Genomic DNA, 12,539 nt, shown 5'->3' with positions numbered 1-12,539 from the left:
TTATTTTCAATTCTTTGACTAGATGTTTAAACTGTGTTCTTGTTTAATTGCATTGTCCTGAGTTCTGAAATTGTACAATTATCATTATCTGTCTGTTGGTTTGAGCATTATGCGCTTCCAATGCTAAAAATAAGATTTCACTTCTATAATAGTTGAGTGTATGTGCATATTCAATGAATATGACTGTTAATTTTTATTGATGCATTAATTAGAAACCTTGTTTCTTTGTTGATTCATGCAAGTTGGTCCATATGCTAGAAGACTTGGATTTCGTTGATGCTCCAGACAGAAATTTAGAAACTTTGTTATATCAGACGTAGATTTGAGAACTATAATTGGTCATGAATTTAGGAAGCCCATGTTGACTTGTGCTAACTATATTCACATGTTCCGATCTTATGAGTGATGTAAAGGGACATCAGTTTGTCAGATTGGTTGTGTTAATTATTATACATTGGTATTGGAAGAAGTGGTATGTTAAATTGTACCTCTTTCTTTGTTCATAGGGTCATCGAGCAGACAATGTCTGAGGCCTATGCTGTTGTTTATCAAAAACATCTTGAAATCATTGGTACTGCTGGTCCTGATGTCATGGAATCAACAGCTGGATCTTCCATCCAGAATTCTTCTATCGATCTCCCTCGAGAATTTTTTCAGATGCTTTCTGCTGCTGGACCATATCTTCATCGTGATACCATACTGCTTCAAAAGGTATCATAAGTTCTTTTCAACTAATCAGTAGTCTTCTGTACACTGTGAATAGTTCTGCAAGTCTGCAACGCAATTTACTTGCCTCATCTATCCTGTAAAATCTTCCCTGCATTCTTGGAAGATATTGATAAGCCACTATCTGCACTAGCCATGTCCATAGAATGCACCTTGTTTGTGCAAGTCGAAGTTTCTAACCAGTAACATATGTGTTTATCCTGATGCTTGTCATTGTTCTTCATTAAACATTTGATTGGTGTGGTTTTGCTGCCATCACTTCTCTAACTGATATTTAAATATGCAGGTATGCAGAGTGTTGAGAGCATACTACCTGTCCGCCCAAGAGTTAGCTGGCCCTCGAGCTAAAGAAGCTAAGCTTAGGGTTGAAGAAGCACTTGGAAAATGTGTGCTTCCATCATTGCAATTAATTCCTGCAAATCCTGCAGTTGGGCAGGTGGTATGGGATGTCCTTTCTCTGCTCCCCTATGAGGTTCGTACTGCATCGGTGCTCTTTCTTCTTTGTGCTTGACTGCTTGTGGTTCATTTAATATGGCATTCAAGCTATGGGATAATCTCATGTAGGACCGATACCGCCTGTATGGTGAGTGGGAAAAGGATGATGAAAGAATCCCCATGGTTGTGGCTGCAAGGCAGATTGCAAAGGTTCCTTTATAATTCCTTGTGTAATTTTATGTATATCATACATTTCTGCTTACACACCTGTATGCTTATATTCAGTTGGACACTAGAAGAATATTAAAAAGGCTTGCGAAGGAAAATTTGAAGCAGCTGGGTCGCATGGTTGCCAAACTTGCTCATGCTAATCCTATGACTGTACTTCGCACGATTGTTCACCAGGTTTTATGGTTTCCAAAGGATAATTATATTCGTAAGATTGGTTTTTGTTACTATTATTTGAGGGACCTAAATAAATTTGATGCCCACCTTTGATTTGCAGATTGAGGCATACAGGGATATGATAATACCAGTTGTAGATGCTTTCAAGTACTTGAGACAGGTTCTTCCCCTTCCATACTGATTATAATATTTTGTTAATGTTGGTTTCTAAGTACTTAATGCTACCTCATGCAAGTTCTCTTCGGGAGAGCTAAGCTCAACCCTGTTGTGGATGGGCATGTTAGCTTAGAGAAATAAGAGACTGTTTGTAATTAATTTGTTTGTTTTTTGTTTTGGGGGGTAATCCATCATTTATGAGTTTGTTGATCTATTTTGGTTCACATTTTTTCCCCCTGAAGCTTTTTTCTTTACTGACTTATCTCGTAAGATAAATAGATTACAATTATAAGCAATTTAGTTATGCCAGGTTGCCAATTATCTGAGATTCTCTGGGAGCAACATTTTAGTGATACCCTGTTTTTGCCTTATATCTCTATGCACTCATTGTCATGTATTGTTGAGGATTATTTTCCAAAAAAGAATATATGCAATTTAATTGTTATTAGGAATATCATTTCAAAAATAATGTGCAACAAGAACCATGATGATGCTAGGCTATGGGGAAATGTACCCTTGTAGAAGGAGCTAGTTTAAAACCTTTCATATGCCTGTCATGATGGATGAAACTTGTTGAAGATTCAAATTCCTGAGATTTTTTAATTGCAATGAAAATGATTCCTATAGTAGTTAGAATCAAGTTGACGACTCTCAATGCTATACATTTGTCGAGCTTGGCCTTTGCATTCATCAGTGCTAATGTATATTTTGTTGTACTCCTTAAATAGGACAAGGGCCTCTGTGCATTGATTGATAAGATCTCCTAGAGTGATCTATATTGACAAAATGAAATTAAGGAAAGGGTTTTTAGGTTAGCCGTAATTCATGCTAATGGTTAATATGCTATGGCAATGGACCGGGCAGTTTGGTACAGTAACATATGACCATGGTTGGATTGTTATTGTTATGGGTATATCTTTAGGGTGATTAGTTGGAGGCAATTTTCTTATAGATGCTATGGTAATGGTTGTTGGATAAATGGTCAGTGGTCACATGGCATCATGGTTGGATTTGCAGCATCCTTTGCTAACTTAGCATTTATCAAGAATAGCCTTGCCTGGCATTCTAGGTTGAGATTCTGTTTACTCGTTTGTTTGTTTGTTTTTTTTTGCTTTTTTGTTTTTATTTTTATTATTATTTTTTTTATCGGCGTTTGTTTGGTTGATAGATACAAGCACAAATTTAATGCTTGCTCAGTTCAGTTGTTGCTTTCTTTCTTGAAGGTGCAAGATCTGGATGAACTTGTGGGATGTTTTGGGGAATTTGATGTTTGAGGTGGAGTTATTGGGGTTGGGTTTCTTTTTCTTTTTCACTTTTTGTGAACCCTTATTTTCTGAGCATTTCTATGTAGGATCATGTTTGATGTTATTTCATGCTTGTCCATATCTTTTAGAAGGGGATGTTTGATGAAGAAAAGTTATAAATAAGAGAACAAGAAGATAAAAGGAATTAAGGGGTTGGCGAGGAAAGGGTGGAAAGAATAAGCAAGACTGAAGAAATAGAGTCAGCTGACAATACAAATAGAACAGTCTCCGTGTCCTTGATTCATATTAGGGTCTCCATCATATCCATTTTCGAGCTGGTCTCTCATGACCTGACTAAATGTTCATCAGTGTTTTACCAAATCATCATCCTCAATCCCTATTTTGCTTTTACTACCTCTCTCTTTTTAACCTAAACAAGTTAAAGAGTTTGCCTAGCTTGTCATTGCATCCTATGACAAAGGATGACAGGGATGTTCAAGGTCATTTTCCATTGAATAGGCCTTAAAAGAAGATATGTGATGACCATTCATGATCTGGTGTTGTAGAACAATACATTTGTCTTTTATCGAACGCATAGATGCTGTACTTAGCCTAACCAATGGTTGAGTATTACGTATAAAGTCCATGAGCTGTTGATGGCTTGATGCAATGATCTTAAGGTTGGATACAAGAAATGCTGATGTTGGTCTCATGATCAGATTCTAGAGTTCTAGATGTAAGATTGTTATATGATGAACATCAAGATCTTGGAACAAGATGACTGTAAAGTAGTAGGTGAAAGTCTAAATGTAAACTTTCTAACTGTGAAAGAAGTGATCCCTTTTTTGTTGTTTGCTTTCAATTTTTTTGACTTACAGGAGTCTTACACGCCAAGTAAGAGATTACTTGTGGATGATTAAGTTGTTCTATTTTTTTTCGTTTTCAGATTTTTGAAGGCTAATTTAGTTAACTTTTATCAGTTTTCCTCTGCATGTGTTCTTGCTCTGCCTACTGCTCCTGATATGCAATCTGTCAATTCCCCCATTGGATCTCATTCCCTTGCCCAATTTTTGCATGGCTAAGTTTGTAAAGTACAAGGATTTATTTTGTTCTGTTAAGGCAGAAACTTAGCAAGTTTGCTATGATAAAATATACCATCTACTGGCACTTGAACTGAATGGATTAATTATATGTTCTAGTGCTTTAATTATACTATGATGTTTTGATTTTCCTTTTGGTGCGGAGATTTATTAGTGTTTGTTTTCCTTGCATCCACAAGTTGTTTTGGTAATATTTTTGTTGGATAGTAGTTCAGTCATGGTATGATTTTGCTGTTCTTTTTTTATTGTTACCGTTTTCTTTCTCTTGATTTTACACATATAGTTTCTTGTCCATAACACTTCTAAAATTATTGTTTGTAGCTGGAGTATGATGTGTTAGAATATGTTGTAATCGAACGTCTAGCACAAGGAGGACGTGAGAAGCTCAAAGATGATGGCCTGAATTTATCAGATTGGCTTCAGTCTCTTGCATCCTTTTGGGGCCATCTGTATGTATTTTTGCAACTTTGAAGTTTGTTTTGCTGATTCCTAACCATGTTTGTATGTTTTATTCGATAATTCTTCTTTGAATGATGTCTTATTTGCTCAAACCATGAGACATTTTGATTTAAATAGTTAAATGAGATGCTTCTATTAATAACTAAGTGAAAAATATAAGCAGTGCTTCTATGAACTATTTGTGATTATCATATGGTCAGATTATTTTCAGGCTGTCGTTAGTATATTCAGAATTGCAGATTAATCCAACAGTTTTTTCTATTAATTATTGGCAATTTTGTGATTCTGATTATTGGTTGATTTTTGTGAATGAAAATTTATTTACCTTTGCAATTGCATTTGATTGCTGTCATTTTTGAAGTTGCAAGAAATACCCATCGATGGAGCTGAGGGGCCTTTTTCAGTATCTTGTTAATCAATTGAAGAAGGGCTCAGGCATTGAGCTTGTTCTTTTGCAGGTATATTGTATGTTATCAAGGTTTTTCGGTATTTCCGTCTATTTCCCAAATTGTATATTGAACATTATGAAGTCTAAGTTGTCAAGTGATACAGGAGCTTATTCAACAAATGGCAAATGTTCAGTACACTGAGAACATGACTGAGGAACAACTTGATGCTACGGCAGGAAGTGAAACATTGAGATACCAAGCTACTCTCTTTGGAATGACTAGGAACAATAAGGTGCAAACAAGGAAACTTTTCTTTGATTGTTCTATGACCTTTAAGATCCAAAATCACAATGTGAATGGAACATAAGTTTTTTTTGTTAACTTTTTAAGCACTTGTTCTCTTCTGTCTTAATTGTAGTATCTGGACTGTAGTATCTGTGATCTGGCGTGCATTATCTTTCATAAGAGCATGTGAACCTGACAATGCAGTCCATGTTTTTGTATATTTGTTGATATGCTCAATCTGCACTTCACTTATTTAGCCTACGCTGAGTTTGAAGTGATTGTTTCTTTAAATGATGAGTTAGAATTTGTTTAGTTATGAATGTCGCATGCACAGAGTTTCAACAGGAACTGAATATATGTTGTGATTACCATTGTTAATTGTATCAAATAAGGATGATTTATCACAATGTTATGTCCATGGCGTGAACTTAAGTTGTCCTGTGGGTTGACCTCTTTGCCCTTGTTGAAATTTGATGGAATGCTGGTGATATTGGTAGCATGACTGGTTAGCTAGTATTAATTTCTTTCAGCTGATCAAATTTGTATCAGGAAAGTCAGAAATGGTGCACAATCATGTTTAGGGATTGAATTGCAGTGATTTTGACATTTGGAACCTTGATTTTAAATTATTCATGCTGCTTTAGTTCCATGAATCATTTTCTATGTTTTAATATCAAAGGAAATGGTGAATTGCTATTGTACTTTTTAATCACTGAACAGTGATGGCATTGATGCAGACATATTATTTCCTTTTGAAGTTACGTAGTGATGGATGGAGTAAGCCATCATGCTGCTTATTTGCACAAAATAGATCTTATAAGAATGACTTATTGGTTTGCTTTTGCAGGCATTGAGCAAGTCTACCAACAGACTCAGGGACTCTTTACTTCCAAAGGAAGAGCCTAAGCTTGCTATTCCTCTTTTATTACTTATAGCTCAACATCGCTCCATGTAAGATGTCATGTTGCTCTGCTTTTAATCAAATTTCAGATATAATTGGTGTTTTCCTTACAGATAGGGCATAGCAATCTCCCACCCCCCTCCCCTCCACTCTTTCTGTCTTCATGTGTTTTGTGTTTTATTTTCTTTTTCTCGGGGGGGTGGGGGAGGGAGGTTGTCACTGCTAATGCATAAGAGATTCTTCTGTGGCACATATTAGTTGATTCAGTTACAATTCAATTATATAATGCTGCCAGGGTCATCATAAATGCCGAAGCACCACACATCAAAATGGTTAGCGAGCAGTTTGACAGGTGCCATGGCACGCTTCTTCAATATGTTGAGTTTCTCTTGAGTGCTGTAGCTCCGTCTACAACTTATGCTCAGCTGATTCCTTCTCTAGATGATCTTGTTCACAAGTACCATCTTGATCCAGAGGTAATACGTTAAGTAAATCAAGTCTGCTTTCACTAGTTTGCTTCATTTTTAGCAATTTGATTTCTAACTAAGTGCATTAAATCGCTAATGGTTTGTAAGAACTATTTTTATAAGCAAGTTTGACTAACGTAGCCTTTTTATATGGCTGGCGTGTGCTATTGAATTTGTGAAGCAGACAGTTGCATGTCAGAGATAGGATAATTTCATCTTGTTCATGATACATGAATCTGCTTTTTGCACCTATGTTTTAATTAGGTCTAACTGTAATGCAGGTGGCATTTCTGGTATATCGCCCTGTGATGAGGCTCTTCAAAGGCGTAAGTGGAGCTGAAATATGCTGGCCTCTTGATATAACTGAAGATTCAAATATTCAAAGTGCAAATAATGAAGCAGAACCCACAACTTTATCTAGTGATGTTGTTCTGGATCTTGGTTCACCATGGAAGCCTGTCAAGTAAGCTTTAGTGTGCTTTAAATTTAATGTCTTTATTTTCTTACTTTGTTTCCATCAAATGGCCTACCATATATATTGCATCTTTTCCTGTTAAAGAAGTTAGCCACATGAATGTCAATTTCTTGTCTTCGTGGTTTTTCTCCTTCATTTCTTTTGCTGACTGACTGGTTATAGTCTGCTTGATGTTTGCTCCTATTGTGTGTGGTAATCAGATTGCCATCTTTTCATCTTTATTTTCTTATTATACAGGTGGTCAGACCTTCTTGACACAGTCTGGTCAATGCTGCCTCCGAAAGCTTGGAATAGCCTCTCTCCTGATCTGTATGCTACATTTTGGGGGCTTACACTCTACGATCTTTATGTTCCTAGACACCGTTATGAATCAGAGATTGCCAAGCAGCATGCTGCTATTAAAGGCTTAGAAGAACTTTCTGACAACTCCAGTATAGCTATCACAAAGCGCAAAAAAGACAAGGAAAGGATCCAAGAGTTACTTGATAGATTGATTAGTGAATTTCAGGAGCATGAACAGCATGTTGCATCTGTGCATCAAAGGCTCAGTCATGAGAAGGATAAGTGGCTGAGTTCCTGCCCAGACACTCTAAAAATAAACATGGAGTTTCTTCAACGGTGTATCTTCCCACGCTGCATCTTCAGCATGCAGGATGCTGTGTATTGCGCTATGTTTGTGCATACACTACATTCGCTTGGCACACCATTTTTTAACACGGTCAACCATATCGATGTTCTTATCTGTAAAACCCTACAGCCGATGATTTGTTGCTGCACCGAATTTGAAGCCGGCAGACTTGGAAGGTTTTTATATGAGACACTAAAGATGGCTTACCATTGGAAGGTATTATTAGAGATATTGATTGTGCTACAGTTATCTGCTGTTTGCTTGGAGATAATGTTAGAAATATACTTGAGCAGATATCACTTGAGCAGTCATTTGTTTTAGAGGTTCTGAGGTTTTTGTTTCCGTTTACAGAGTGATGAGACCATATATGAACGTGAATGTGGAAACATGCCAGGGTTTGCTGTTTATTACAGATATCCGAACAGTCAGCGAGTAACTTATAGCCAATTTATTAGAGTATGCCCTTCTTGCCATGATGACTGTTATACAATTACTTTCAGGAAGACTGCTTATCTAGTTTCTGTTAGAATATCTGCACTGGCAATTTCAACTGATATTATTCACTGTTTGGTGGCTAGAATCACTACTTCTTATAGATTTTTGATTAAAGAATTCTTCTTCTAGGGTCTAGTGTTTGATATATTCTGATTTAAGTTGGAAATATGTGTGGGATGATGTTCAATAATCCACTTATCCAGATGCAAAGTTTGAATAAAAAGCAATGCCCTATTTTAACCAAGTGTAACAATACTGCGAAGACATATTTTTCATAGTTTGCTTGTCAACACAGTAGATATTATCTATGAAGAAGATATGCAGGTGTAAAATTTACAGCTTTTCTATATGTTTCATTATGTTTGGAAAATAGCTGCATGATTTCTTTGAAACATTAGTTAGCAACTTATCATATTTAAATAGATTGCCCTTTCCTTCTCCCGCTGAACAGAAAATCCTAGTGACTGCTTGAGAGGCTTCTTGTATATAATGTCCACTAGGAAAGCATCTTTAGATCTAATTGACAAAGCAGCCAGTTTGTGTTAGCAATATTTGTGATGATGGTAAATGTCCACCTTGTAAGCTTGTGCCTGACTTCTAGCCTTTACTTTTGTGTTTAACCTATACATAGATCCATCTAATTGATCCTTGGGTGTATATATCATCTTGAACTCAACACTTGCTTCCCATGCATTGAAGATTTTTTACTCCCCTGTGTTATTGTGATGGAGGACTCTGCCCACTGACCTGTAAAAGAACTTCATAAATGGACTTGGAATTATACATTGTGTATGGAGCCTAAGTAAATTAAATGGAGCGTAACTGAACAAAAGTTCATGACATGAAACAAGTTGAGACATGGGATGGTACGTACCATGTCACAAGATGAACATAAACATATGTAGCTGTAATGAATATGAATCATGCTGTTTTTCTTGCACAAAAGGCAATATGGTCTTTTGTTTATTTTGAAAATGATAGTTGTATTCAGCCTAAACTTATCAAAAATCTGAAATCTGGTCTTAGAATGCCTGTTATCATAAATAGCTTATCAACTGAACTTCGGTTTTGACATTTTTAAATTTTCATTGACCTTCATATGTTTTCTCTAGGTACACTGGAAATGGAGTGGAAGAATAACCAGATTGCTTGTACAGTGCTTGGAATCTACTGAATACATGGAAATACGAAATGCTCTGATTGTGTTGACAAAAATATCTAGTGTTTTCCCTGTTACTCGAAAGAGTGGAATTAATCTTGAAAAGCGGGTAAAATGAAATATTCTTTCTTTGTAACGAGTTCATGCTGTAAGCTTTTGTAGGTTGTATTATGTTGTTTTCTTTATCTTTTTGCAGGTAGCTAAAATTAAAGGGGATGAGAGGGAAGATTTGAAAGTCTTGGCTACTGGTGTAGCTGCCGCTTTGGCTGCTCGCAAGGTTAGTTTGGAGCTGAAGAAATCAATTTACCATGTCATGACATGTATAATATTTTATTGCAGATCGCTGCAAGGTTTTAACACTTTTTAATCTCACAATGTTCTCTACCTAATACCTGCAGAGCTCATGGGTTTCTGAAGAAGAGTTTGGTATGGGTCATATTGATCTAAAGCCTGCAGCATCACCAGCAAAATCACTTGCTGGTAACCAGGGCAATGCATCAAATGGTTCTGCTCTTAGTATTTCTCATAATGAGATGACTGGGATGAGGAATGCCACTACAGGGAATCAGCTAGCAGATCCTTTGAATACAGCTAAAGACCAGGTGGCACGTGCAAAATCTACAGATGGCAGGTTAGATCGATCGGAAAGTGGCATGCTTTTGAAATCTGATTCAGCACAACAGAAACCAAGGAGTGGCTCTTCCACAAATGGGCCTGATAGTCAAACACTCTCTTCTTCTTTGCCGCCTAAGCCTTCTGCAATTGTGAAAAATCCAGATGAACTTGCAAAAGTTTCACCAGAGGAAACGGCTGCAAAAGTTACTTCAAAGGGTGCTGTGGAATCTGAGGTATCTAATTACTATGTTCGATCTGAGGATAAAAATTTATTATATAGTACTTTTTTCTGACTACATAGCCACCTTGTGAACTAAAGAATTGTGTAGTTGCTGTTCTTTAGATGGCTGTACATGAATCTGTTTCTAGTAGTGTCTTCTGAAGGTGGAAACTTTATGCTGTGATCACTGGTTGTAACTAAAAAATTTAACCTGTTGTTTTTAATATAATTTTAGAGATTTTCTGAAGTTACATTTTTCATAAGCTTGAATTAGAAAGAACCGAGCTGGGTAGCTTCATTTTAATTATATGGAAAGATTTTTAACTTATACTCTTTTTTTCTTTCCTCTCTGGTTAGGATTTGTTGACTCAGTGTGTGGTTTTTGGGTGGATTTGTTCTATGTTTTTGCCATGGTTTCGGGGTTCTTAATGCTTATCCTGCATCAAGACTGTTTGGTGGTGCTTGGTGGGCAAATATGAAGTAGCAAAACACAACTTTGGGTCACGGAAAAATTCAAGGGATTATGTATGATTAACCATGAGTAGATGATTTTGGAAAAGGGTATTAGATGCTTTATTTGCACTTCTGCCTCAAGTGTAGCCCATGTTTTTGGATGTAAGAATATTACATTTTAACAAGGTCTTGTTTGGGTATTGTGATGATCATTAGAAAACGAGGGAACAAAATTATCCATGGCTGGAGGCGATAATTAGTATGGCATAATTTAAACAGGGTGACGTAGGAACAGGGATCTGAATGTCTTATTATGTTACTAGGATCAAGGTGTTGGTAAGATGCATGAAGTACTCTATTTTTCTAATGATGCCCTCTATTCTATTAGAGGTGGTTCTAAAGTGAAGTTTGGGGAAACATGATGTGGGGACTAGGGAGGTGCTTGCTAGTGTTTGAATATGCTTGGGTACTCCACTCATTTCCCTACTTTGTTTCCATAGAATATAGTAGGAGGGATTAGCGTGATTAACATGGGGTTTGTGCAATGCTTTGAGTTGGTGGTTTTCCCATGTTAAATTTCCTATTTTGCCCCTAGCTTTGTTAGTGGCATGTTGGATGAGGAAGTGGCACATTGTACTCATTTTTTGCCCCATGTTATTTCGAACATTTTTTCCAATCTGTCAACATGGTCAGGGTTCCATGTTACACTGTGCCCAATGTTTTAGCGCCCTTCACACGAGTCAAAGTTCGCTCCCCTGCTTTCTATATGGACGATAAGAAGGTATAGGTTTGGTATAGGGATTCAGGTTCCAGCAGGACGTTCCGGGGTGTCCCGTGGGACACCGGGACGGGTACCATCCCATGTGTTGGGATAGGCTGTCCCGTTAGCATCCCAGCATCCCGATCGGGATGCCTTGGGACATCCTTTGTCCCAAATGTCGGGACGGGGTGGGACGGCAACGCATCCCGTTCCACGAGAAACCCGGGACAGTCCCGTCCCACGGGATTTAAATCATTGGTTTCATATTTCCTGGCATGTACTTGATCAGCTTTCTTATTCTGCCTATTAATAATATTTTCTTCATCTTTTAGATGGTCGTGTACTTGTAGGAGACTGGGTTTATTTTCAACATGTAAGCAATGTTCTTTTATTTGCTTTGATAGTTCATCATTGACAAGATATATTCCTTTGTTTATGGTTCCTTAATCCTTTAAGCATTGAGATCATCGACCATTTGTTGACCAATAGTCCCTTTCCCCGGGAGGTTTCCTGGATGTTGTTTCATCTTTTCCGTTATACAGCACAGGCAACCTAAGGGCTAGCTTAGAGCATATGCTACTCCCTATGCAGCCAGGCAATTGGTCTGGCAGTTGACATAGAATACAATCATCCCTTTCTCATTCTATAATTATTCTGAGTACTGGCATTTGAACTTGCATCAATGTCAAGTGATAGCAAGTGTATAGATACTTCCTAACAGTTAAATGCACTTTCAACTTGGTATTTTCTAGTTTGTGGAATTTATACTAGCTTGAAACATAATAGAGCTAATAAAATACATAGTTGTTTTAGCTGGAATGCAGAGATTGCTGAGCTTGGTCATTTAACCAACTAGAGCATGGAGCATGGCTTTAAGGGTTCGAGTGGAAGACGTTCTACAATCACTTGTTATTTATTTATTTATTTTTCTTTAATATTATGGGGGATCTACAGAAAAAAAAAAAAAACTATTTTATTTTCATTTGCTTCCTTGGCCATTTAACTTACTAGAGCCTAGAGCAGGGTGTCAAGTGAAAGACTTTCAAGGGTTGATTGCTTCCTTGGTCATTTAACTCACTACAACCTGGAGAAGGACATCTAGTGAAAGATATTCTAGGGTTGCTTGATTTCTTTAATAGGTTCACTTTTCCAGTTGGAGTTTGAACA

At 37.1% G+C, this 12,539-nt stretch overlaps 1 protein-coding gene across 2 annotated transcripts in view; it reads left to right on the top strand.

The window, feature by feature from the left end:
• The window catches only part of LOC105056402 (THO complex subunit 2), a 41,972-nt gene that overhangs the window by 22,217 nt on the left and 7,216 nt on the right, over positions 1 to 12,539 (top strand). For both annotated transcript variants that reach the window (XM_010938593.4, XM_073247303.1), the window contains 16 exons: positions 507 to 711; positions 1,013 to 1,198; positions 1,291 to 1,371; positions 1,447 to 1,566; positions 1,667 to 1,726; positions 4,388 to 4,515; positions 4,887 to 4,983; positions 5,078 to 5,206; positions 6,047 to 6,150; positions 6,396 to 6,576; positions 6,849 to 7,030; positions 7,280 to 7,886; positions 8,022 to 8,126; positions 9,278 to 9,433; positions 9,521 to 9,601; positions 9,723 to 10,172. In XM_010938593.4, the coding sequence (XP_010936895.1) occupies positions 507 to 711; positions 1,013 to 1,198; positions 1,291 to 1,371; positions 1,447 to 1,566; positions 1,667 to 1,726; positions 4,388 to 4,515; positions 4,887 to 4,983; positions 5,078 to 5,206; positions 6,047 to 6,150; positions 6,396 to 6,576; positions 6,849 to 7,030; positions 7,280 to 7,886; positions 8,022 to 8,126; positions 9,278 to 9,433; positions 9,521 to 9,601; positions 9,723 to 10,172 (2,872 nt within the window). The remainder of the gene's footprint in view (positions 1 to 506; positions 712 to 1,012; positions 1,199 to 1,290; positions 1,372 to 1,446; positions 1,567 to 1,666; positions 1,727 to 4,387; positions 4,516 to 4,886; positions 4,984 to 5,077; positions 5,207 to 6,046; positions 6,151 to 6,395; positions 6,577 to 6,848; positions 7,031 to 7,279; positions 7,887 to 8,021; positions 8,127 to 9,277; positions 9,434 to 9,520; positions 9,602 to 9,722; positions 10,173 to 12,539) is intronic.

This window comes from Elaeis guineensis, chromosome 13 (assembly GCF_000442705.2).
Source record: "Elaeis guineensis isolate ETL-2024a chromosome 13, EG11, whole genome shotgun sequence".
In the NCBI taxonomy this organism is placed as follows: domain Eukaryota; kingdom Viridiplantae; phylum Streptophyta; class Magnoliopsida; order Arecales; family Arecaceae; genus Elaeis; species Elaeis guineensis.
This window is presented reverse-complemented; position numbering and strand designations above follow the sequence as displayed.